Source organism: Hemitrygon akajei, chromosome 19 (genome assembly GCF_048418815.1).
Source record: "Hemitrygon akajei chromosome 19, sHemAka1.3, whole genome shotgun sequence".
In the NCBI taxonomy this organism is placed as follows: domain Eukaryota; kingdom Metazoa; phylum Chordata; class Chondrichthyes; order Myliobatiformes; family Dasyatidae; genus Hemitrygon; species Hemitrygon akajei.
In genome coordinates this window covers 35,731,035-35,757,711 of record NC_133142.1, presented here as the reverse complement: position 1 = coordinate 35,757,711, position 26,677 = coordinate 35,731,035, and the positions used below count along the sequence as shown (strand labels likewise).

At 38.4% G+C, this 26,677-nt stretch overlaps 1 protein-coding gene across 8 annotated transcripts in view; it reads left to right on the top strand.

Moving 5' to 3' along the window:
• The window catches only part of foxp1b (forkhead box P1b), a 528,108-nt gene that overhangs the window by 346,362 nt on the left and 155,069 nt on the right, over positions 1-26,677 (top strand). For all 8 annotated transcript variants that reach the window (XM_073072380.1, XM_073072379.1, XM_073072378.1 and 5 more), the window contains one exon: positions 566-655. In XM_073072380.1, coding sequence (XP_072928481.1) covers positions 566-655 — 90 coding nt within the window. The remainder of the gene's footprint in view (positions 1-565; positions 656-26,677) is intronic.

Below are 26,677 nucleotides of genomic sequence, written 5' to 3'. Positions count from 1 at the left end.
ATATTTAATAATTTGACCAATAATTTTATCTGCATCTTACGTTCCCCAGTACTAGGATAACTTTCACATTTTTTTTGTTTTATCTTTAGGTTTGAAGAACATTTTGCAGTGTCCCATTTTATTTTTCTCCCACTCAAAGCCACAAGGGATTCTTTGGCTTAGCTGTTCTGACACATGCTAGCCAGCTCTTCATAATGCATTGCTCCCTTTGAAAATTTCATATCAAATGACAACTATCCATCAATAAGGGTCTAAAATTTTAGTGTAAAAAGACATTGGAATGCAGAATTTTTTGTTGATGCACATTTATGTTCAATGAAACCACAGTAGATTTAAAGAGACTTGCAGAATTTAATGCTGCAGAATTATATGTGGCACTACCATCAGTGGAAATAAATTTCACTTCTCTGCTTAAATGTTTTAAGGATATTAACTAGTAGATTTTGATGGGAAAACAAATGGTATGCAACACCATTTGCTGATATTCTTTATATTATGGAGTAGTAAACTGTCCCATTGGGTGTATTTATGGTTAAAAGGTGAATGTTATTCTTTTTTAATGTAGGCTCTTCAAGTTGCAAGGCAGCTTCTGCTACAGCAACAAGCTAGTGGGTTGAAGTCTCCCAAGGGAAATGACAAGCAACCATCCCTACAGGTAAATGTATTTTTTATACAGATTATGCATGATGTGTGTACTTGGTTCTTTTTTTTTGGATAGAAATTACGTAGAACTTTACCTAACTGTCATGCACCATATTTAGTGGGATGACAATGTAATCATAACTTAATGAGCTATTACGCCAGGCCGGACATCAGGGTCTGGAGACATGCTTTGTTTGCTAATGTGTTTGGAAGTTCCCAAAGCAAATGAAAAAAAAAATAACATCTTTCAGGATGTTGATGAGGACAAACTAATCACTTTTTTTTAATAGCCAAGCTAGGCATTTTGTTGAAGAGATCTACAGTAGCCTCCAAGTGGAATATTATTTAGTCAACTGTTGATTCTTATGAAAGCTTAATGATCAAACTGAATGTTATTATGAATATTTTATAAAGTCATTTGAATTAAGTGTACCTCTCCATCATTGTGATGCTAACTTAGATCTGTAACATTTATATTTAAATGTATACACTCTCCATTACATGATTGATCTGAGTTATGCTGTTCTCATTGATATATTTAATATAATTCAGTAATGTGCATTGTTCCCTTTTTAATGACACAGTAAAATTGTACATAATAGAAACAAGCTTTCTGCATTTCCTTAAACAGTGTTTGAATCATGCCTTTTGTACCCCTTACAGGACACTTTGACGCACTTTACAACCAATAAAGCACATTAAAAGGATACTTCATTGGGTGTAACTTGTAATATTTACTATATTACTGTTGTCCTATAGGAAATGTAGCTGACACCATGAACAACATTGCTATATCAGAAATAGCAATGTGATAATTTTCTAATGACTGGTTCAGTGATCTTGGTTGAGATATCAATATTGGCCTGAACTCCAGGTCTAATTCCTGCTCTTCTTCAAAGTGGTGTCAGGTTATGTTTGAGAGCAGACAGGGTTTGAGTTTAATATCTCCACTGATAGATGGGTGAATACCCTGTATGTTACCTCCAGTAACATCTTCAGACATAGTATATATGTATGAGTCATGGAATTTACTGACTTTCTGATTAATAACCCAAGAGCACAGTGGCCAATGATAGTCATCCTATTGTTCCCATAGCTCCACCCCAAACTAATTGTTTAATTGATGAGATCAGATAATCTAGTATTGAACTGTAATCATGCTTAGGATATCCTTAAAATTCTCACTGGATTAACTCTTCAGTACACTTTCTTTAAATTCTAACTTTAGATGCAGTGGTTTAAAATGATCTTTACAATCTGATAGTGATTAACGTGCATCAGGGAAGGATTTTCTGGTGATTTCTTGTTTTCAGTTTGAAGATCGAAGTGCCATTGTCACTGTAGAAGTAGGGTTAATATTGTAGCAATTCCTGATCAAATGAGTAATTCAGCTGACTATTATAATAGGCTTCCATTGCTGACTGTTGTCTGACTTCACTGACTTGTCAAGAAAAATAGGAAAGTGACTTTCATAAGAGCAATTAGGTTGCTTTTGCCATGATTAATTGATTGACAATTAAAATTCTATTTAGACACCTTTTTTTTATCAATCTCATGTATTTCAAACTTGACTGTATGCATGCTTGTGTTCATTTGTGTGTGTGTGTGTGTGTTTATGTCTACATTAGCATGTGTGTGTAAAACACGCATTCACATAGATTGTTAGCATACTGGACCCACTGAATTTAATTCTGTGTAGTAAAGCTTGTCTGACATGTAGAAATCGCTTTTCTGTTGTCTTACAAATACTTAATAGTCTTTAAACTAGCAAAGATGGTAATTGCTGCAAGATGTAGGGGAATTGATTCTGAAGGATGAATTAAGCCAATTGTTGTAAAATGCTCTTGAGTGTTTATCCAGTTAGGGCCACCTGGCTGTTGATCGTTTTTTGCTTTAAGTGTCTGAAGTATCATTCTGACCCAGCCATCCTAGTTTTCAGTTAAACTGGGCTTACAGAAATTATTTTAAATTCTATGTTTGTAGGTTTTATAAGGCAGATATTGTACAAAATATTATTAGCTTCTCATATTAGAATGCAAAACCTAGCCCAGAGTGCAAATCAATTCTTCAAACTGATGTGCAGCACACAACATTTTTTTAAGGAGATACGAAAGATAAAGTAAGTGTATTTGACTAATCATTAATGTGCAAATTGCTGACAATGTTCCAAAAAAAAATGTCACGTGTAATTATGGGCATCCCTTCCCCCTATTACTTGGTTTACACATAGAATACTGCAAAAGAGACTCCCACCTAGCTAATTAACATTATCACTGAAATGGTAGGGTTGAGTCATTAGTTCCATGTGCATTTAATTAGAGGCAGACTGAAATTGGATTTAACTTATTACTTTTCATGGATCACTTTCTTGTCATCACTTCAAATTGGATTGCAGCCCCAGGTAACTAATTATGAGAGCCACAGGATCAAGAGTGAAGAAGAAGGTAATTAGGAACCACAGCGCTGGACCCTTGCTGATAGTCCAGTAATACTGTGGAAAAATATAGTTTTATTTTGTAACACTGCCACAAGCACGGGCATTAAAATTGTGGAATTAATATTCTGCTCTGTTTGGAATCATGGGAAGACTGCTGCCACCTATTGCGGTTTATGTAATGTGCAGCTGTGTTGAAGATGTTATGTCCACATGGTTCCACAATGAATTTCTTAACGTGTAGTTTAAACAAGTGAAGTCAACATATTACATGTAGGCATGAGGTAATGCAAGAACTATGTACTCTGAGGTTTTTTCATTTGTGTGGAAAAAAAAGCTATCAAACCAAATTGTGAAGCAGGATGTGAAGCTAAATTTAATGTTTTGGATTAGTGTACATGAGAATTGTCAGAACAACCAACTGCTCTCTGTTCAAAGTGCCTTCCATTCATGTAATCTTTTTAGTGGGTGAAATTTGTCTGATTTCATTGTATCAGAAAAATGTATATGAGGAACAATGAAAACATTATGAAATGATCTTTGCAAATAATATTCAATATTTCCTGTATAATATCAGTGGGTTTAAGAAATAATCTGAACTCAAAACAGAGACACTATATATTTGTATTTCCTTAATTCTCCTTTTCTGATTAGAAATCCGCATGTTAAAAAAGTATCCTTCACATCCTAATAATGACTTAAACTGAATTATTGTGTGGTTTAGAGGGGTTTTCTACTAAGATCAAATGGTGTAGTGTTTTCTCTCTTTCTGAAAGCTGTCTGAGTGTGGATCATGGTGGGAGATGAATACTTAGCTTTCTTCAGAGTCTAAAGCTTTTTGTGTTGAGAGCCAAGGTCTTTTTTCCTTTAATTTGTGGAAGCAGCATTTGAACTACTGTGCTGTACACACCATGGCATTGTCCCTGCATATGCACACCAAAGTGCTCAAATCTGCAACTCATTAATGCACAGCACTGGAGCCCATCCAATGGTTAGAATATTTCCTGAAGCCTAGAATAGCAGCAGTTGGTGCAAGAGCCACATTATAGAAGTGACATCGAGGGGTGGTCTACCCTTGTTGGCATTATGCCCAGTCAGGAAATCTACCTGAAATAGCAAGGCAATAATATTGCTGCCATCTATATGGATTTTGTAGCCAATATATGGTTGAAGCTGATTTTGTTTTGAAAAGAGACATTATTTTAAACAATGTGTCATCATCAACCCATTCCATTTTTTTGCTTGTGTAAGGCTGAATTTGGAATATGGTTATGTATTTGTTTGTTCCTCACAAATAAGAGTATGAAGCATATTGTCATTGTATTAAATTGACTATAAGGGTGAGGAATTTCTTTGTAAGTGCTGCAAACATTTCTGCAATTAAGACATTTCAACAAAGATTAAGGATTTCCCAGAGTGTTTTACATATTTTTTAAAAAGGTAACTTGCATATGAGATACAGACTGACCACCTATTTCCCAGTACCCTCGGTTCCTTAGCCATGCTAGATTAACACTTCTGCCAGATTAAAAGAGGTTTTGCAGTAATAGTGGCAAAAGTAGACTGTAGAAGCTTATCAAGGATTATTAAATAAACAAAAATTAAACGTAAATGTATTATTTACTGTGCTTACAAAGAAGTTGTAAGTCTCATTTATCTTTATAAACATTTCATCCAAATGAAGTTGTTTCATGTGTTTCGATCTCTCCCTGTGTGTTTTTTCTTGCATCACATACAAATTCATTAGCTCTTGTTCCATGACAAAGGTACATTTCTCTAACACTTTGATTAAGTCACCCAACAACTTGATTCACTTGTAAACAGTCAATCTTTCAGTTTCATCCATTTCATCGTCACCGTTGCCATCTTCATCACTTGCAGTGTTTATTTTTTACAGCATTCAGAGCACTGTCATTTATATCTGAGTCTGTAAGATGGTGCACAACAGGCATTTTTGTCATCAACAATCATCCGCTCGTGTACATTTTTTTCATTAAGTCTATTTGCTATATCTTTGAAAGCAGCTGCTGTAACACTTTTTTGTATACACGAGCAAATCATGAACAGCTTCTTTCTTCTTTGGTACCCAAAATCCGGTAAAATCATCATCAAGCTTTTCTTCAGGTGCATTAGCAAACATCAAGGTGGGCTTCTTTAGTGTTGAAAGTTCTACCTTCTCCTAGCCTTGAGCAATGAACTAAAGAATGTCCTTCATATTAAATTCTCTAATAAATATCTGTACAAAATTGCCAGCATTCACCTTATCCTACAGATGCTTCATGAAAAGTGAGCGATACTTGGCCTCTTAATTTCATCCAAATTAAAAGAGGTGCCAAACCATCAGTTTCCAGAAAATCGGTGGTCAACATGTACTACAATCAAATTGGTGCTATTACTCAAATTGTGTAGTTATTGTTGGTGGATTTTGTCTTTTGAGTTATAGTAAATCACTGAAAATGTATAAAATTACCACAGCATCTCAACATTCTGTATCTCACTGAAGGCATAGATTTATTGTTCTTTCTGAAGAATTTTAATGTTAATAGCCTTTGTTCATTTTTTTCTCTCTGGAAAGGGTATAGTTCACATCTGTATGATTTGAGTTCCTGAATCTTTTTGTGTGATAATGCCATTCAATGTAAGTGTATAAATATAATTTAAATTGGAGGAATCTTGACTGCTGTTGATGTTTTTCTCCCCAAATAAAGACGTTTCTACATCGTATATGAAATCCCTTAAGGATTTACGATGTTGATGACTGCTCCCCTGTGTTCTTCTGAGACCTGGGCTATCTTAGTAGATATCTCAAGGAACTGGAAAAATATCAATACTATTACCATGGAATCCTCTAAAATCACTGGAAGGGAAAGGAGACTAATTTTGGTATGTTTTCCGAGGCCAAGCTATATTGAAGCCTTATTTATAATATGGCCACATTGGGGAGATTGTGCCATTCATATACTGAACACACACCAGGCTCTTAGAAAAGGCACTGTGTTACAAGCTCTATCATTGGAAGAGATTATGAGGAAGTCAGGAAAAATATTCAGGAATATATTTGCATTTTCCTTGAAGATTCCGGTGTAGTTCTGGTTCATATCCAAAGCACAGATTAGCTGCACCTGGAGGCTTTGTGTAAGAGATGGCAAGAGTGGGCTACCACACATGCTGTTCTACCCCTGCCTCATTATTGGAGGAGACTAGAGTTGCCACATTCGCCAAGGAAAATGGAGACTTTGATAAAATCTGCTAGTCAGGATCAACTGTAATAGATTTATGAAGAATGATACATTAATAAACACTGTGACATTTGCTGAGTATTTGTAGCTGATAATTTTATTTCAACAAAAATAAGTTGGTTTGCAATATTAAATCTGTTCCATTTTCCCCTAACCTCTGATATCTGTTGATCTGGGAGCAGAATATGAAATTGTACTCATCAAGAAGTTGGGCCTTTTTCTTCTGTTTGTGATCCATACTAGTCTAAAGCTGACTTGCACCAGAGACCTTTCGTGTGATGATTATTTCTGAAATGTCTGATCAGGATTTTATGAGTACAACATGTGACCTACACTTTTCACTCTGAATAAAGCAAAGAGAAACCCTGCAACAGGTTGGCAAAGAGAGGCTAATTAAATGTGTGTTTCCCCCCCCCCCCCCATTCCATTGATTGATTGCTCTCAGTTTTTATTGCTCAGCATTTGTGATGTAGCAATATGGGTTTTCCATTATTTACTCCTATCTTTCACTAGAATTCACTGCAGAAATCAGTCCTGCGATCTCTGTCAAATTGATAGTCCTGATCTTGTGTTGATGTGGAGCCTCGAGCAGCATGAGAATCAGATCAATGCACATGATCATAGAGTGATATAGGTGGTGATAAGGCTGACAGGTATTTGCTCCTTTACCTAACCCTTCAGGACGTTCACTTTCCCCACCCCTTCTCCCCCCCCCCCCCCCCACCTCCATGGAGCCTTTTCAGCAAGTATTCTGTGGCCATCATACAGAGAGTATCTTTTAAGGTTTGAACTAGAATTCCATAGTTCATTTCTGCAGTGAGCTAGCAGCTACTACTGGGAACAGTCCAGAATGCATTTTACGTCATGAAGCAGAGTGAAAAACCACCTCATTATTTTTTTGTTACTTGTTTTTTTGTCTCCCCAAGCTCCCATTAGTGATTGGACACTAATTCTTTGCAGACTGATACAGGATGACCTTCAATTTCCAGGCAATGGGCCTCATTATTTGTCTGATCAATACATTAAAAAGGCTTGACTTAGAACAGACTGGAAATTTAAATAGTTTTGTTTTTGTCCTTTCTGATATCCTTCATCTCTGGCAGCCTTACACATGTACAATACCTGGAAAGTTTTGCTCATGGAATTTGCGATCAAGATTACTCTCATATTAAGATTATTTGATGCTGTTGCACCTCAAGGTTTACAGGTTGTGTCTGGATAGGAAAGTCACTGAAACTCCATGATAAAAAAAAGAGATGGTTAAAGGGCTTGGAATTTAGACACTTTCTCCCACAGATACTGCCTGACCCGCTGAGTGCCACTTAGCATTTTCTGTTTTATTTCAGAATTCCAGCATCTGTTCAAAAGCTTTTCTCATTTCAATGAAGGGAGATTCCCCCCCCCCCCCCCCCCCCCCGCTATTGTCTTCATCTTTCAGCTTAAATCAGCAGGAAGAGTTTACAGTTGCCTGCATTGCTGATGTCTGCACTACACTTGTCCTTGTACAGACCTTCCTGTCAAACTCCTGTCGCAGATGTATGGCTGTGGACCTAAAGAATCTCTTCCAGTCACTCAAAGGACATGCCTCCTGTGGACAGCTTTTCACCACTTTGCATAGGTCTATTGGGTCCCTTGGTGCACTCTCTCTCACTGATTAACAATGAGATACAAAATTGCAAATGCACCAATTGAAGTTCTCAGACTTGCTGTAAATTTCAGTAACATTGTTAAACTGATCACAGTCCTTTACTAAATACATTAATATACAAGGGTACAATTTCAAATGCATGCTGTTGAATTTAAATATCTAAAATTTGTGGTCAACTGCCCCAGAAAGTGACTTTGATGATTTAAGCCTTAGTGGTACAAATTTTCAATCAGCCATTATTAAAGCATGACTTTGTTTACTTTCTAGGTGATGTTTTCAATAATTGTCCTGTTAATAGTTTGCATGCAACCTATCTTCCTGCACTCTCATCAGTGTTGATTATTGGGGAAAGAATTAAAATGATACAAATAAATACAAAACATGCTAGTGATTCTCAGCAAATTTCATGAAGAGAATGACATGGTTACTGTTTCATAACATTTCAAATTGTCAAATTTTCAACCATCTGAAGTGTTAAATCTCCCTGCTATACTCTACAACCTGCAAAGTCTTTCCAACACTTTTCTGTTCTGAATTCAGATTTCCAGCATCTATAGTTTCTTTTTTGCACTGAGATACTAGCACAACTAAGTGAGAATGAAATTAATGGCAACACTAACAAAACAATCAAATAGCTTTTGGCACTGGCAGACCAAACAGCAGCTCAGGTGCACATTTGAGAACATTGCATCAATTTTATGGCACAGTTTGTAAATAGTTTAGGACTTGTGGGACTAGACTTGTGATCTAGAGATCCAGCCTAATGATAAGAACAACAACTGTCTGGAAATTCAATTGCATAATGCCATTTTATTTTCCAGTATTATTCAATTGAAAGTTGATTTTCCTGCAGGACTTGAACAGTATTCAAGCATAAGTGGATAAATAGTAATGCTGCAAGTGCCTGAAATGAACAACAGACTCAAGGTATTGCAGATGCTGAAAATCTAGAGCAACACATACAATGTGCTGGAGGAGCTCAGCAGATCAGGCAGCATCTATGAATGGGAATAAACGGTCAATGTTTCAGGCCAAGACTGTCCATCAAATTTAACTTCAGTGTTAAAAGTAAAATGCCTCCCATCAATGTCCTTGAACTCCGTGTTGATCAGGAGCGTAACTGGGTCAGCCACATAATGTGGTTGTGAACTGGTCAGGGGCTGGTTATTGTCCTCATTGACTCTCACCTTGTGAATCTACAAAGTGTTGCCATCATCTTCAAGGCAGAAGTCAGGAAGGAGTTCTCCCTGCCACCCTGTTCGTCAGAATGGTTGAAACGGCAATGACATATGTGAACCTTATCATCTCTCAGGACAGAGCAAACTCCTTGATTGTCACAAGCTATAACCATCGATTTCCTTCCCTTCCCAGTAGATTACCAGAGGAAGAGTAAAAACCTTCTGCAAGATGGACCCAATCCACTTCCTCAGACAGCAGTTCCCAAATCCTACTGTGTGGGAAATGAAAATACCATTTCTGTAGATTCCATTTCAAGTTAGATATCACACTACTTTAGAAATGTAACACAGTTCATTCAATGCAGCATGGTTAGAATTTTGGAACACTCTGTGTTGTAGTGCTTTGGATGGTTTGAAGCAATTCAGTAAATCTGCGCTTCACCATATTCCCATGGATTATTAAGTGTGGCAACAAAAGCTAACCTCGGGTTCATTGTTGCATGGTTTTAGAACAAGAGGCTCCCTATTTGGGACGAAGATGAGGTGAAATTTGAGGTGAACCTGCTCACCAGCAATCTCTTTATGGAAATGGATTGACAACACATTTGGATCTGCTGACATCAGATCTTTCCACCATCATCCCGTCCTTCAGCCCTCGTCATAGAGTAACACTGCCCTGGAGCAGTAAGAAAGTAAAAGTTACATTGAAGGTACAAATGTGTTTGTGACTCTTGGATGTAATATAGCTAAACATATGGTATGATTTCATTTTCTGGGATCATATGCCCTCATTGATAACCTTGTTTTATGATGGCTTCTTCAATGTACCTGGAACAGCAGACTACAGCAGAATGAAGGAATGACAGGTAGCCTCTGAATTTGGGGCATGTTTGAGACATAGTTGAGGTGTGAAAAGGCAGACCGGCTCTTTTATAACCAATATATTCAGTCTTTTAGATGGGAGGTGGGATGTGGGGATTTTTTTCTAATAATTTCCAGAGCCTCTAGTTGTTCACCACCCGGTCCTGCTCCCAAGAGTGTACTGTGGCCTCAAGTGTGCATAGAACATAGAAAATCAGGTGATACTAAGGTAGGTGGCACTGTGGGTAATGAAGTAGGTTTTCAAAGTTTGCAGAGAGATTTAGGCTAATTAGAAGAGTGGGCTGAACGATGGCAGATGGAGTTTAATGCTGATAAGTGTGGGGTCCTATATTTTGGTAGGAATAATCCAAATAGGACATACATGGTAAATGGTAGGGCATTGAAGAATGCAGTAGAACAGAGTGATCTAGGAATAATGGTGCATAGTTCCCTGAAGGTGGAATCTCATGTGGATAGGGTGGTGAAGAAAGCTTTTGGTATGTTGGCCTTTATAAATCAGAGCATTGAGTATAGGAGTTGGGATGTAATGTTAAAATTGTACAAGGCATTGGTAAGGCCGAATTTGGAGTATTGTGTACTGTTCTGGTCACCGAATTATAGGAAAGATGTCAACAAAATAGAGAGAGTACAGAGAAAATTTACTAGAATGTTACCCGGGTTTCAGCACCTAAGTTACAGGGAAAGATTGAACAAGTTACCGTAGATTTCGCACTACAGAGCGCACCTGATTAAAAGCCGCTGGCTCTAATTTTAGAAAGAAAATCAATTTTGTACTTGTACAAGCCGCACCGGATTTTAGGCCGCACCGGATTTTCGGCCGCAGGTGTCCCACGTTGTAATATGAGATATTTACACAGAAAGATATTACACGTGAGGATTTTTTAACTTTTAATTAAATCCATATGGTAACATAAACAAATACATATTGCAAATGCTTTTTTTCGAACCGTGCCTGTAACGCGGCTACTTTTAAATATACATACGTATCGGTAACACACAAATTACATTGCGTATACTTTTTTACTGAACAACATTCCAATATCTCCTAACGACTGGTAAAAAATATATATACTGCAGCCTACCAGGAAAAGTTATTGATCGCCTTTAACTTAAAAGCAGCGTTCGCTCGGGTCTAATGCCGCTCGCCCCCCACCTTCCCGTTTATCGCAAACCGGTATTTCCCACAAGACGCGGCGAAACCGGATGTGACGTCATAGCATCCCGGGATGTAGTACAGAAAACAAATATACCGGGTACTTAAAACACTTCTAACTTTAACTAGAAAATACTAACAAATGAATTACTAAGCAAAAATATTATAAACTAAATAACTGCCATAAAGGCAGCACAATGCTTTTCTTCAAGTGTTTTCCATGTTGATGAGGGTGAGTACAAATGACTGATTTACAATAATTTAATTGTGAAAGTGCGCTTGATTTATCGTACAATTTCATCGGACCTCTGTGAACTACTCATCAATTTTATTGGTCTACTGTTACGAGGCAAAATGTTTTTGGCGGCATGAAAAAAAATCATGCATTAGCCGCACCGTAGTAAAGGCCGCAGTGTTCAAAGCTGTTCAAAATGTGGGAAAAAAGTAGCGGCTTATAATCCGACATCTACGGTAGGTCTTTATTCTTTGGAGCGTAGAAGGTTGAGGGGGGACTTGATAGAGGTATTTAACATTATGAGGGGGATAGATAGAGTTGACGTGGATAGGCTTTTTCCATTGAGAGTAAGGGAGATTCAAACAAGAGGACATGAGTTGAGAGTTAGGGGGCAAAAGTTTAAGGGTAACACGAGGGGGAATTTTTTTACTCAGAGAGTGGTAGCTGTGTGGAACGAGCTTCCAGTAGAAGTGGTAGAGGCAGGTTCGGTATTGTCATTTAAAGTAAAATTGGATAGGTATATGGACAGGAAAGGAATTGGAGGGTTATGGGCTGAGTGCGGGTCAGTGGGATTAGGTGAGAGTAAGCGTTCGGCACGGACTGGAAGGGCCGAGATGGCCTATTTCCATACTGTAATTGTTATATGGTTATATATGGTTAAAATCTACAGCACATTACAGGCCCTTTGGGCCACAATGTTATGCTGACCACGTAACCTACTCTGGAAGCTACCTAGAATTTCCCTACCTCATAGCCCTCTATTTTTCTAAGCTCCATGTACCTATCTAAGAATCTCTTTAAGACCCTATTGTATCCGCCTCTACCAACTTCGCTGGCAGTGCATTCCACACACCCACAGAGAGTGTGGAAAAACTTATCTCTGACATCCCATTTGTGCGTACTTCCAAGCACCTTAAAACTATCCCCCCCCTCATGTTAGTCATTTCAGCCCTGAGAAAAAGCCCATGGCTATCCATGTGGTCAATGCCTCTCATCATCTTATACACCTCTATTAGGTCACCTCTCATCCTCCTTTTTCCAAGGACAAAAGGTTCACTCAACCTATTCTCATAAGACATGCTCTCCAATCCAAGCAATGTACTTGTAAATCTGTTCAGTGGTGGAGGATGTGTCCACCATCATTTAAACTGGAATTGTGTTTCAATTCTGTATCAGTTTTAAGTGTGTGAAAGTGTGGTGAAGTATGTGGATGGTAAAAATTAGTTTTGATTCAACTAATTTATTGGTAGTTGAGTATTGTGAATGTGGTAGATTGAGCAGTAACTGAGGTTAACACAATCGTTGACAGAATATTACATAAAAAGCTCAATGGTCAAGATATCTGGACTATGCGTTGTACCCAGATTCTCAGAGTGTGACATGGGGCAGTCCCCATACAACTTCTGGTAGAAAGAATACTTTCTCTCTGAAAACCCAGTTTTAATAGCATATTTATGGTTGATTCCTTGCGGTCATTCATCAATCACACTTCTCTTGATATTAAAATAATGCAATTGAGGTGAAATCATTTTCAAGATTATTTGAGAAATTAAAAGGTTATGTACTTTTTTTTGTTATTTACAGCAAATACTTGCTTTTCTGAAGCACTTGTTTAATGGAATATTTTCTTTGTGTTCCACTAAAGAATAAGGGTGAGGCTGAAGAAATAACTATTAAGAATGTGAATAAAGGCTCATTCAAATTGCAGTGGAGCAGGAGTAGAGCCCAAGTAGTTCTCAAGCCTTTTGCTTCAGAAATCTGACTTGCAGTTCTTTTGAATACCATGTTACCCAGTATGTGGCGGGGTGTAAATCCGAAGTCAAACCGAACATGTTTTTTTCCAGGGTGTATTGTTAAAATTGCCACCTTATCAAACTTTTTGCCCGACTTTGCCAAAAACAAAATTGCCAGACTTTATCAAAAGTGGGATCTATTTTTTGAGATATATCAGATGGCCAAAAATTGCATTTTTTTTTTGCAATGCTCTGGTACATGGAAGCTGCCAAAGTAATTTAAGCATCTATAATTGTCTCTGAAAATACTAATAAGATAAGCTCTTCCACAGACAATATCCTTGGTAATACAACCAAGTTACTACACTATTATATACCAATTTGATTTTAATCTTGTAAGTATTTGGTTATTAAACTAATAATCCAGGGAATGGGAATTGAGTTTACTCCATGGCATTTTGAGAATTTTAGTTTAAGGTCTGGAAATATAATATTACTATCAATAAAAGTGACCACAAAGCTATTAGATGTCAAGAAAACCAAACTATTTCAGTGAGTGCAAGCAGCAATGATAAAGCTTTCGAAACCACATTAAGCCAGAATGGCCAAGAACAATTTTCTTCTTTACATCCACCTAAGATTCGTTCCATCGTAATTTGTAGTCAGAAGTCAATTAAGTTCACACCAAGTGACATCAAGTAGCTGAGTTCATTGAACACAAAGACTGCAAGAGCTGGCGACATGCCAGTTGTGTTGAAGATAAATCTATTCAGTTTCTCAGATAATTCTAGACATTCAGGCTGACTCAAAGTGGACGTAATGTTCTTGCCATTCAGTGGCCAGCCAATGCCGCGAGAGAAATAATAATTTCTTTGTGATATTAAGTGGCATTGGCATCATCAGCTATTCCTGCTCAACATTCCAAGGGGTGGGGGTGGTTGGTGGTAATTATTGAAGAATCAGCTACACACAAGTCATAGTTGTTACTCTGATCATTGGTTGAGTGTTAATCTGTGAGTACATGATGTCCTGCTCCAATACCCTCAAGACTTTTTCCACCTAATTGTTATCCAGGGACATCTGAAGTGAAATTTTTCCACATAGATTTTAGATGAGATTGTAATTTTGTTTGATTATGATTCCCCTTTACCACCGAAGTATTTGTTCTCAGTATCTAAGCTTGTGAATGAAGAATGACCATTGAATCAATGGTATCAGAAGAATTAGCTCCAACATGAACACTACCTATTGGGTTGTGTTCTTCAAACCAGTTTGATGTTGTGTGTGTTCATTCCTGTCATTTTGATAGTAACTTGTCTTGGATTCTAGAAATGTATTTCAATAATGTTTCCATTGAAGTTTCAGTGGCTAAACAGCTGAACCCTTGAGGCAGTTCCCAACTTAGAATGGGAGGGAGACCAAATTTCATTCCTCGAAAGCAGTCTTTCCAGTGAAATGTTAAATCAATTCCCTTGCCTCTTCTAGTATAGAAGTATTACACAGTGTCCATTTCAGGACAAATGAGAAATGATTCTTAACCAAAATATCATCCCTTCTCTGTTTGCATTAGATTTTTGGGGCAGATTGGTTATTTTGTTTTGCCTTTGTGTATTAGTGAGTATTGTTGAAAGGTGATATTCTACAGAATATTCTGAGGACTTAGTCATTCAGTATAATAAATTATGCAATAGTAATTGTTTCATTAATATTTCCAATATTACAAAACTAATGACACTTCAGAGGTACTTCCTTTGCTTTGAGGCATACTGAGGTTGTGCAAAACAAAGGATTTTTATTTGGCTTTTTGAATTTAACCTTTTCAGATGACCCATTTAACTACTGTGGCACTTGGACGAAAGAAAAATCTTTGTCATTTTTTTTGCTTCCTTTTACCTCTTCTTTGATTCTGAAAATGAAGCTGTTGATACCGTATTTCCATCCTGACAGTCTGATTAGTGTAAAAAATTTCATGTATTGCCAATCATTTATATTGACGGTGTAGTGCAACTTATACTGTATTAAGGTGATAACACACTACCTTTTCAATCTATCTGTTATAAAATCATCTGCATCCTTCATTGTGCTGCAGAGGTATAATTTTTTTGGTTATTATAAACATGGTGAAAAATGAAATAACTCAAAGAAATAGATTTATTAAGTAAAAGATTTTCTATTAAAGTTTTGCAAAATACCAATGACAACAGTTTGTGTTTCTGTAAGTAGTAATGGATTTGTATGTGGAGTGCAAGTAATTTTATAAGAAATTTTGTATTTCCGTAATTTTTTTCAGCAGTAGAGGCCATGCTTCTTGTTTGGGTATTGTAAGTTGTAGCTCAGCTGGTAACATTCTAGTCTATGATTCAGCAAGCCATGGTTTCTAGGCTTGCTCGATCAATCTGAGCATATAGCTCCAGGGTGGTACTTCATTGTAGTACAGGGATGCAGTGCTGGACTTTCCGAGCTGTCATTTACTGGATCAGTGTTAAACCAAGGCTCCATATGCTTCCTGGTGATTAAACCTGTGTTGAAGAATAGGATGGTTATTTCCAGGGCCCTGCTCAATATTTATCCCAATTTTTTTCAAGGTATATTACCAGTTTATTTTTTCATTATGTTTCTGTTTGTAGGAGCTGGCTGTATGTAGTTGACCTCAGAGTTTCCCAAAAGCTAAATTTTCCTCAAAAGTTCTTCACTGGCAGTTTGAAGTCATTAACTTCCATTTTTGTGCGAACTCAACAAGAATTGTCAAAGACATTTGATGAGGGAATTATAACTGAAATTCATCTAGCATTTACACAGATGATATTTAGCAAGGATTCTCAGGATACCTTAAGGTGCTGGAACCATAAGACGTAGGAGCAGAATTGGGCTCATTGAGTCTGCTCCGCCATTTCATCATGGCTGATCTCTGATCCCATTCAACCCCATACACTTGTCCTTTCACCATATCCCTTGGTTATATGACCAGTCAAGAGTCAAACTTCCACATTGAATATACCACAGACCAGGCCTCCACCAAAGTCTGTGGCAGAGCATTCTACAGATTTACTACTCATTGGCTAAAAAAAAATCCTCCCTACTTCTGTTCTAAAAGGTTGCCCCTCAATTTTGAGGTTGTGCCCTCTAGTTCTGGATACTCTCATCCTACGAAACACCCTCTCTACATCCACCTTAGCTAGTCCTTTCAACATTCAATACGGTTCAGTAAGATCCCCCCACACATTCTTCTAAATTCCAGTGAGTACAGGCCCAAAGCTGCCATACACTCCTCATATGTTAATGCCTTCATTCCTAGAATCATTCTCGTGAGCCTCCTCTGGACGCTCTCCAATGACAATACATTCTTTCTGAGATATGGGGCTTTAAACTGTTGACAACACTTCGAGTGCAGCCTGACCAGTGTATTATAAAGCTTCAGCATTATCTCCTTGTTTTCATATTTTATTCCCCTTGAAGTAAATGCCAATATTGCATTTGCCATCTTTACCACAGATACATCCTGTGAATTAGCCTTCTGGGAGTCTTGCATGAGGACTCTGAAGTCCCTTTGCACCTCTGATGATTGAATTTTCTCCCCATTTAGATAATGGTCTGCACTGTTGTTCCTTTTACCAAACTGCTTTATCATACATTTCCCAACGCTATTCCATCTGCCACTTTTTTTGCTCATTTCCCTGTTGTTAGGACTGGGGAGGGAAGAAATTAAGAATACATCTAGTTTTTACAGGTACTCTTTTAGCTGAGAACTTAAAACTTGGGATATTCCTTGTTTGTGAGGAGTATGTCAGAGTTGATCATGGATATCACGGCCTAGCTGTCTAGATATGCAAGCCTGGGCAGTACAATATGGAGAGTAAGCTGTTACCCATGTAGTTAGCTCCCCTTCTCCGTGCATCTAATAAACCCAAAGGAACAGCAGAGACCAGGACTGTTTGGTTGCAAGAGTTGGTAGTCAGCATTGAACTCAATGTAAGACTGCCAGCTGTGGATTCTTCCCTCGGGGCTTTCTCTCAAAGCCTTCCCCAAGAGTGGGTATAGCTGCAAGGCAGTAGAGGTTTGAGATCAGAGTTTCCCTGGTTCAAACTGGTTTTAAGGTGCCAGTAACTCACCTTTGTCCTTTCTCTTGTCAGTAGACATGGTTCTGCCAGGCTTAATAGCTAAGCCACATGTGAAGGCCAGGAAATGGACTTGGTTGTCAGAGGCTATTTGAGGCACAGGCCATTGGGAGCATTTAATAGGTAGTGGGAGTTTGTCCCGGTTACTGCCCCCCAGGTATAACAAATTTGTCTGTATAACTTGGATATGTATCGCATGTGGCTGTGATGGAGCTCAAGGCATAATCATGATGTTCTTAATTGTGCTCTATTTTCCATGGTAGCTTAAATTAATGTCATTATTATGTTTTGAATGAGCAGTGTGAAGATTTTTTTGGTGTGCCATTACGTGACTGATCCGTAACTGAAACCACACATCAAGATACAAAATAAACCTTAACCAGACCATTATTTATTTCAATAGTGGCAACATTTCAAGTAACCTGACAAAATAAGTTTATAAACACAGGTAATATAAACCTTAACCTTTTCACAGAATCTTTGCAAAAAATGGGAGCATAATTGGTTCCATTTGAAAAGAAATAATTATATCAGAAGGTAAAACTTTAATATTTTCTAAAATACAAATCAAACAATGTGAAATGGCTATATTATTAAAATCTCACAATCAGAATGGTTATTGAATAGTTTTAAAAGCACATTGTTTGTTGAAAATTATCTACTGATAATAAAGGATCTAGATATAGTCAACACATCTAAATTGGGAATGCATTTGAAAGCAGTATTCCTAAAAGGAATCGCAGAAGATAAAATTACTGACAGGAATGCTTTGTTCAAATCTATGATCCTGCCATAAAATAAGTTCTTGATTTTGACACAATACCATGGTATCCTACATGAGCATCCATGGTTGGCATAATGTTTTGAGGAATTTGCCACTGAATAAGTGATCACTGTAGAATAAATTTTCAAATACTACAATCCGAATATATACTATTATAACAAAATGTTAGTTACATTTTCAGCCCTGTTATTTTATAGTCCATCATCCATCGATTAGAGTCTTGCGTATAATGTGAACATCCTGTAAACACCACTTTTATTTCCTGTGAAACTTTCCCTGTCACACTCTGTTGGCAATCCCCTAATGTGTTAACCTCTGACTTATCACAAGCAACACCACTGACAACCTGTAGTTTTTTTTAATGAAGTACGTTTGTAGATCCAAAAACCTTATCCTCTCTGTTCTCAAACATCTGTGCTCTTTCTCTCATGTAATTTCAATGCACATTCTCCATTGAGATGTGCTGTATGTGTGGAACACTCTATGATAAACTATTTAAATCATCCACTCATTCAAACCCAATATCTTATCTCCATACTGGGGATGATGTTTTGAAGCAACACTGATATTGGTTTATTTATCCTATCATCGGATTTGGAGGATTTTCTAGAGAAAGTGTTGACAGTAATCCTCCACTTCTGCTGAAATGTCTGCAATGGGTGTCCATGACTCCGATGCACTCAAGAGAGCAAGAACACTATCAGCTTTGAAGTTCTGACTTTGGCTGTGGCACTATCAGATGGCAAAAGACAATGCTAGTTCAATGAGGGCAATGGTAAATTTCTTCAGCAATATTTACTTTCATTGAGAGGTGGTTCTCAAGATCTGCAGTAATTCAAATTTTCTTATCTGCCTTTGCTGTAAGAAGGCTTGTATACCAAGGGTAAGCTGGTAGAGGGCATTTTTTATTTTAAATGTAAGTCCATTCTTTAGGATACTTCAGTTGAAAGTGTTGACATGATATGGAATTCAGCCACCTACTGGCAATGTCTGCATACCACAGTTTAATGATTAAAGCTGAGAGTGACCTTGGTTCTAGATTGGTGGTGGCAGAGAAATGCAGAGATGCATGGACTTTCTCGATAGAATAAATTCTTGCTCTCTTTTAATCAAGGAGGTCTATGGAGCATCTTCCGACATATCTTTATCTACAAAAAAATCATTTTCATTTTATGCATACTATATGATGGCATGTGCGTTGTGATCTTAACCAGTGGTCCACAGCAGATCCAGACTCAGTGCAGACTGGTGCTAAGCAAGTCAGTGTCTTCACTCCAGCACATACTTGTATTCTTGTTCACTGTACCTCATCTCCAGCAAGTTTCGTCTGGAGAAGAGCTAACACACGTTTAATCATGATTGCTTCTGTGCTAATGAAGATAACACACAGAGCAGATAGATAATTGGATATCTTATTTTATGGATTTTCAAAAGACAGTTGATGTGATAGTGCATAAGTTTTTTTTAACTAAAATAACTACTTCTAATAATATTGCATTATGATAAGTGGAGGGTTAGCTAAAGGACAAAAAAGTATTCTGGGAATAAATAAGTTAGACTGATTGACTTATTAATAGATTGCTACAAGGATAAAAATTGGCTTTCAGTTGTTTACACCTTTACTAGTGTTTATAGGATGGTAAAATAATTTTTGCAAGTTTGCTGCTGAAGCAAACGTTGAGGTAAATGTGTAATTAGTGAGGAAAAGTTTACAAGGGGTTATATAGGCAGGATAAAAGAGAATGAAGGAGAAGGTGGGGCATGAAGTACAATGCAAGTAAATGTAAGGTTTCTCACTTTTCTGCAATGAATAGCAAAGCATGTTGGTAATGAGAGGAATTTGGTGTCCTGCAGAAGGAAACCCAAAGAGTTGAAATTAAGGTACATTGTGAGCAAATGGAGATAGCAGTGATATATTACTCTTTATTACATTGTGGTTCTCAGAAAAATGCAAGGAAAGATTGCTGCATTTATGCACGGCTTTGATCTGACCACATTTGGAGTTTCAGTCTGCATACCCAAGGAAAGATACACTTGCCTAAGAGGTAGAGTGAATAAAATTCACCAGATTCATTGGTATTGGACACACACTGGTAGACTTGGTCAGTTCCTGACATGAGAAAGTGTCTTATTGACCAGCACACATGCATCCCAGAAGAATAAAAGGGAATCTGACTGAATCCTGTATGATACAGGATTCTTAGAGAGCTTGACAGGGGAGGTGTCTGTTTTCTTATTGATCAGTAGAACAGGCTCAATGGGCTAAATAGGCAACTCCAGCTTTTTCCTTGCATTGTGTTTATCATGTCTAACTTCAGTCTGCTACACATGGTTTATTCTTTCTTCAATAAAATGCACAAGGTCTTGTGGCATTCCATGTGTAGAGGAATGGCAACTTTAGCCGAGGCACAAGCAATTCAAGCAAGGCATAAGCTTCCCTTGTGCTTTCCTTCTGAGCTGCTTGCCAACATTGAACCCAAAGGAAGCAGATTGCAGAGCAGACAACTGATCAGTATCAACTTTCAAGTTGGAAGTTGAAGGTAAGGGGAATTCAAGCATGTTAGGAGCACTGTTCCTTCTAAGCTGCACGGGTACATGGCTATGCAGTAACTGAAATGCTCCTGGACATATAGCCTTTGTTACTGTGCAGTTGGAATTTTCTTTTATATAATGTTTTGTTAAAGTGCCACACAGTTTTCAAGCCATGAAAATATTTCCTACTCGGAGCAATGGTTGGTTGCACAGCTGTAAAAAAAAAAGAGGGAATGTTGGTTAGGAATGGTACTATCCTATATACATAACAGAATGGAAGACATTTTCCTGTGGCAAAATGTGGGTTATTAATATTGTTCTAAAATTTATCAGGTTAAAGCACAATGGAATCTCAAAAGTGTCAGCTACAGTGGTGAGATTTGGTGGTTGTGGAAGAGGGGGAAGTAGTGAAAAAATGCAGATGTTAAAATTTACTTCTCAAGAACCTTGCTCAGCTTCTTTTCTTCCAACATCAAAATTGCTTTTGACATGCACAACAGTGGCTCTGAATCGAACTTGTATTGTTCTAGAGCAGAATTTCATTGTAAGGTTGCAAGTACATGTAATTTTTCTCAGTTATATAGTTATCTATGAATGTATAGCTATAGCTATGTAGTAGCTATTGTTTTAACAGAACATTTTCAAGCAGTATTTAACATTCAAATCCCCATCACAGCAGTGCTGATGAGTGTAATAGATAATGTATGCAAATATTGACATGATAAATTTTGCCCTTGACAGAGACTAACATAGACATTTCTGATATGTATTTGTTGCAATTCACTCATTATCATTAATCTATTAATTTAATGATAAATGAGTATTCTACAATGAAGGCCACTTATTTATAATTCTTTATGGAAAATATGCAGCAGTTACAAATTCAGGGTCTCCTAAGGTGTTTCTCTTGTGTTATCGAGGTTAATTTACATAAACAAGCCCTAACGCTTTACAATATCAAATGAGATCGTGCAAAGAACAGTACCGCTTTGTTTCTGTAATCAGCTCTTTGGAAATAACCTCTCTTTTTGATAACTGAAGAACAATCATTCTGTCAAGTTGTGTGGTTTGGGTCACAATCTGCTAATCAACTTTATCAAATTAAAAATGTAGTGTTAGAAAAAGTATCTTCATAGCAAGTTCTATGGTTCTGTAAGCCATTTGCAACTCTTAGTCCTCTGAAACAGTACAATTCTTAGAGCATGGATCTTGGAATAGCATGTATTATATATTGTTCAGGCATGATACTAAATACTTAAGGGTGTCTTTGTATTTTCATTTCTACTCGAAGAAGCAACTACCATTTCTAACCCTGAATGGAGAATGAGATCCTAGGTTGTGGAATTCAAGTAGTTTCACAAAGGGTGGTTGTGTAAATTACACTTTAAGCGGGGATTTGCCTTTCATGGACAGAAAGAGGGGGAGCAATGCTACACTTTGATTGTTTGCAGAGTGTTGAACCTTTGTGCATGCTATTTTGAAAATTTTCAGTTTGTACTTGGGCCGCCCTTTTGAAACACAGAGTGCATCAAATATTTGGGGGGTTTTAAGGATAGCCAGACCCAGGAATTTGTTTATTCTGTATTCATTGCTTTTTAAAAGAACTTGGGCAAGTTGTGTGTCTGTGTGTATATCTTCCCTGGATTAGTGCCATAGTCAGTTACCTTCTGGCTCAGATAGTAGATAATATAATTCTGTGGAAGTGTAATCAAAGTATTGGTTAAAGGACATAGTCAATTTATTCAGGAGAGGCAACTGATATTTTTCCGTAATTTCTGCCATTCCCAATGTGCATTCCCAAGCACATCTATCCCCCTCCCTCACTTTCTGCTTTCTGCAAGAATCGCTCCTTACATGACTCCCTTGTCCACTTGTCCCTCTCACTGATCTCCTTCCTGTCACTTATCCTTGCAAGCAGAACAAGTATTACACCTGCCCCTACATTTCCTTCCTCACTACCATTCAGGCCCCAAACTGTCCTTCCAGGTGAGGTGACACTTTACCCGTGAGTCTGTTGGGATCATGGACTGTATCTGGTACTCCTGGTGTGGCCTCCTGTATATCGGTGAGACCTGATGCAGATTGGGATACTGCTTGGCTGAGTAGCAACGCTCTGTCCACCAGAAAAAGCAGGATCTCCCAGTGGCCACCCATTTTAATTCCACTTCCAATTCCCATTCCGTCATGTCAGTTCATACCCTCCTCTACTGTTGCAATCTTCATTGCACATTTAGTTTGGAGGAGCAACACCTGATATTCCATCTAGGTAGCCTCCAACCTGATGGCACGAACATCGATTCCATAAACTTCCAGTAATGCCCTTCACCATTCTCTGTTCTCATTTCCCTCTCTTACCTTATCTCCTTATCTGCCTGCCACCTTCCTCTGGTGCTCCTCCCCCTTTTCTTTCTTCTCCTATCAGATTCCCCTTCTCCAGCCCTGTATTTCTTTCACCAAACAACTTCTCAGCTCTTTACTTCACCCCCTTCCCCCCCCCCCCCCCCCCAAGTTTCACCTATCACCTTGTGGTTCTTCTTTCCCTGCCCACCACTTTCTTACTCTGGCTCCTCATCCTTTTCCCCAGTCCTGCTGAAGGGTCTCAGCCCGAAACATCTACTGTACTCTTTTCCATAGATGCTGCCTGGCCTGTTGAGTTCCTCCAGCATTTTGTGTGTGTTGCTGATATTTCTCTCACATCAATTTATCCTCAACTTCTATAAAGAAGGTATTTAATTGTCTTTTTATTTCCATGTATTAACAAGTTCAATATTAAGTTTAATTATCATTCAGTCATACATGAATACAGCCAAATGAAACAGTGTTCCTCCAGGGCCAAGGTGCAAATCGCTGTCATACACAGCGTAAGACACATATAGCACATCCCGTATAAGATAGGAAAGATAGTTATACAAAATATTTACACACACACACACACACACACACACACACACACACACACACACACACACACACACACACACACACACACACACACACACACACACACACACACACACACACACACTCACTCACTCACTCACTCACTCACTCACTCACTCACTCACTCACTCACTCACTCACTCACTCACTCACTCACTCACTCACTCACTCACTCACTCACTCACTCACCCACCCACCTATCCCATGTCCCTGAAAGATAACTCCTGTGAATAGTTGGTGCACGGCTGTTGTTGGTGAGAACAAGCCCTTAGCAATCTGCAACAAACGGACACATGCACACACACGTGCAATCCAGCTTGCATTTCACTGCACGAACACTGGAGAGCAGCACCAATGGGAAGGGCCAGCTCCCAGTCCAGCATAGATGCCACATCTCACCTCACTGCCCCCGGCGTCTCCCCTCCTGGATGACTGCAATAGGCAAACCTGTAGCACGAGGCCTAGTCCTTGCTACAACCAAGGCCATGCAGCTCCCCCACTGTCAGTCTCACGAGTAAATCAGAGAACCAGGCTTGTGGTACTTTACCAATGTCTAACAGGGTCTTGTGATCACAAGAAAAAAACATCCAAGACTATCACTTGCTGTTAGACTGCACACTGTCTTCACTCACTGACTCTGACACCTTACTGTATCAGGCAGTAGCATGCTCCATACCAAGTCCAATTCCTTTGCTAACGGGCAACTCACTGATGGGTAGACCTGCAGTACTTGAAGTTCTTTATGTCCAGGAATGTCTTGCAATCATAAAAAGAACAAAAATCTGCATCACTAAGTTTTCTGCCACTTTCTGCACCAATGAGAATACATCTGAGTACAACGACTAGACTTGTGTGTGTCGTCATACTGCAACACTCAGAAGTACCTATTTTAATTGATATTTCTGAGATAACTATAGGAAGCTTTCCTTTTCCAGGTAAATAGGAGGAATTAATTTACCTTGACTACATTCTCAACCCACCCAACTGCACATACAGTTTTCCCACTGCTGTCCATAAGACATAGGAGCAGAATTAGGCCATTTTGTCCACCAAGTCTGCTCTGCCATTCAATCTTGGCTGATCTTTTTTTCTCCCCCTCCTCAGCCCCAGTCCCTGGACTTCTCCCCATAACCTTTGATGCTGTGGCAAATCCAGAGCATCAGTCTCTGCCTTAAATACACCCAATGACATGGCCTCCACAGCTGCCTGTGGTAACAAATTCCACAAATTCACCACCCTCTGGCTGAAGAAATTTCTCTGCTCTCTGTTTTAAATAGCCCCTCTACCTGAAGCAGTGCCCTCTTGTCCCAGACTCCCCCCACTATGGGAAACATCCTTTCCACATTTACTCTGTTTTTTTTCAAAATTCGAAAGGTTTCAATGAGATCCCCCCCCCCCCCCCATCCTTCTAAATTCCAGTGAGTACAAGGCCCAAAGCCTTCAAACATTCCTCATACAATAACCCTTTCATTCCTGGAATCATCCTTGTGGGCCCCCTCTGAACCCTCTCCAACGCCAGTACAACTTAGAAAATATGCCCAAAACTGTCCACAGCACAAAAGGTGAGGCCTCATCAGTCATCAACTAAATCTTGTTTATTCTTTTAGACTTCACTGCAAAAGTCTTCTGTAAAATCTGAGTTGCTTTTGTCACTCAGAACCTCCTTCTCCCTGTCCCAGTTGAAAGATTGATAGCCATTTCAGAAGAATTGGTAGCATGGGGTTTTCAGAGGTCAGGAGAAAGAAATAAAATGAGGATTGGGTAACAGGTTACAGATAAAGCAACAAAGATGAAATAATCTTAAAAATTTATTGGGTTACTCAAAGGAGAAAAGGTGGTCAAAATCAAAGAAGAGCATGGAATGGTTAGAGGCAGAGATTCAGAAGTGAGCAAGTAAAAAATGGACGGAAGCAACAAAATGAAAGTAAAAGATCAAGTTCAAGGTTATTGTCATTCAACCATATATATGTATAGTGCCAAATGAAACAACATTCCTCTGGCCCAAGGTGCAGAACGCAGTACATATAATACACACAACATATAAGATAATATTACCACAAATAAATTAACGAATAATGGACATTTACAACACAAGTCAAAAAGTAAACAGTATTCACTACTGACACTTCATACATGATATGACTGGGTGGTGGCAGGGAGTTAAGTAACCTCACAGCCTTGTGAGAAACTATTTCCCATCCTAATAGTTCTTGTTCTAATGCTCTGGCACCTTCGGCCTGATGGTACGGGGTCAAAGAAGTTGTTGGATAGATAGGTGGAAATCATTGGCGATGCTAACGGCCTTGTGTATGCAGTGCTCCTGTTAAATATCTCTGATGGAAGAGAGACCTCGATAATACTGTCAACAGTCCTCGCAATCCTTTGTAGGTCTTGTGGTCAGATGCCTTGCGATTCCTGAAAAAGAACAATGATTTTAAAAGTCATAACATTCTCAAAATCGCCGTGTACAACATCACAGGAGCTTTGTAGATTTTCCCAAAATGCAAAGTTTGTTGCGATCTCTCTTTATGCTTCCTGTTACTGATCAGCGTACCTTCTATACCCTGCATTTTCCTGCAGCTTCTTCTCTACTGTGTAAAATAGTTTCAGTTCAATGCCAATTTATCCCAACTGCTTGGCTAATAAGCCACTTTATAATGTACTAATTGTAATTTCATCATCTGCATATTTCTTACAATTAAGGAGGCAGTCCAATCAAGTCATTTAATGTATTTGTTAATGTTATTTTTCTCTCAACAATCAGGTATGGGCTCAAAATATGTTTTTAACATAATTGGATATGAAAGAAGTAATACATTCCTTCATAACATATTTAAACTTAAAACAATGAAATTGTCTTTGGCTATTTCCATTACTATATTTAGCTGAAAGCATCAAACTCTGAGAAGCCCCGGGTTGGAGTTTCTATACCCATCGATCACTCATATCAGGTGAAGTGAATTATCACCTACTTATTTTTTCCCTCCCCAGAGCCATCTAAAGAATTCTTACATAACATGTCAGGCCTTGACAACTTCCCCAACACTATCACATTCAGGCGCCATTCCAGTGCATTTATATCCTCTTCCCTTCAATGCTGATGGATCTCAAAAGGCTCCAGTGAATGTAATTCCGCAACCTCATAATCAAAAACCCAAGTTC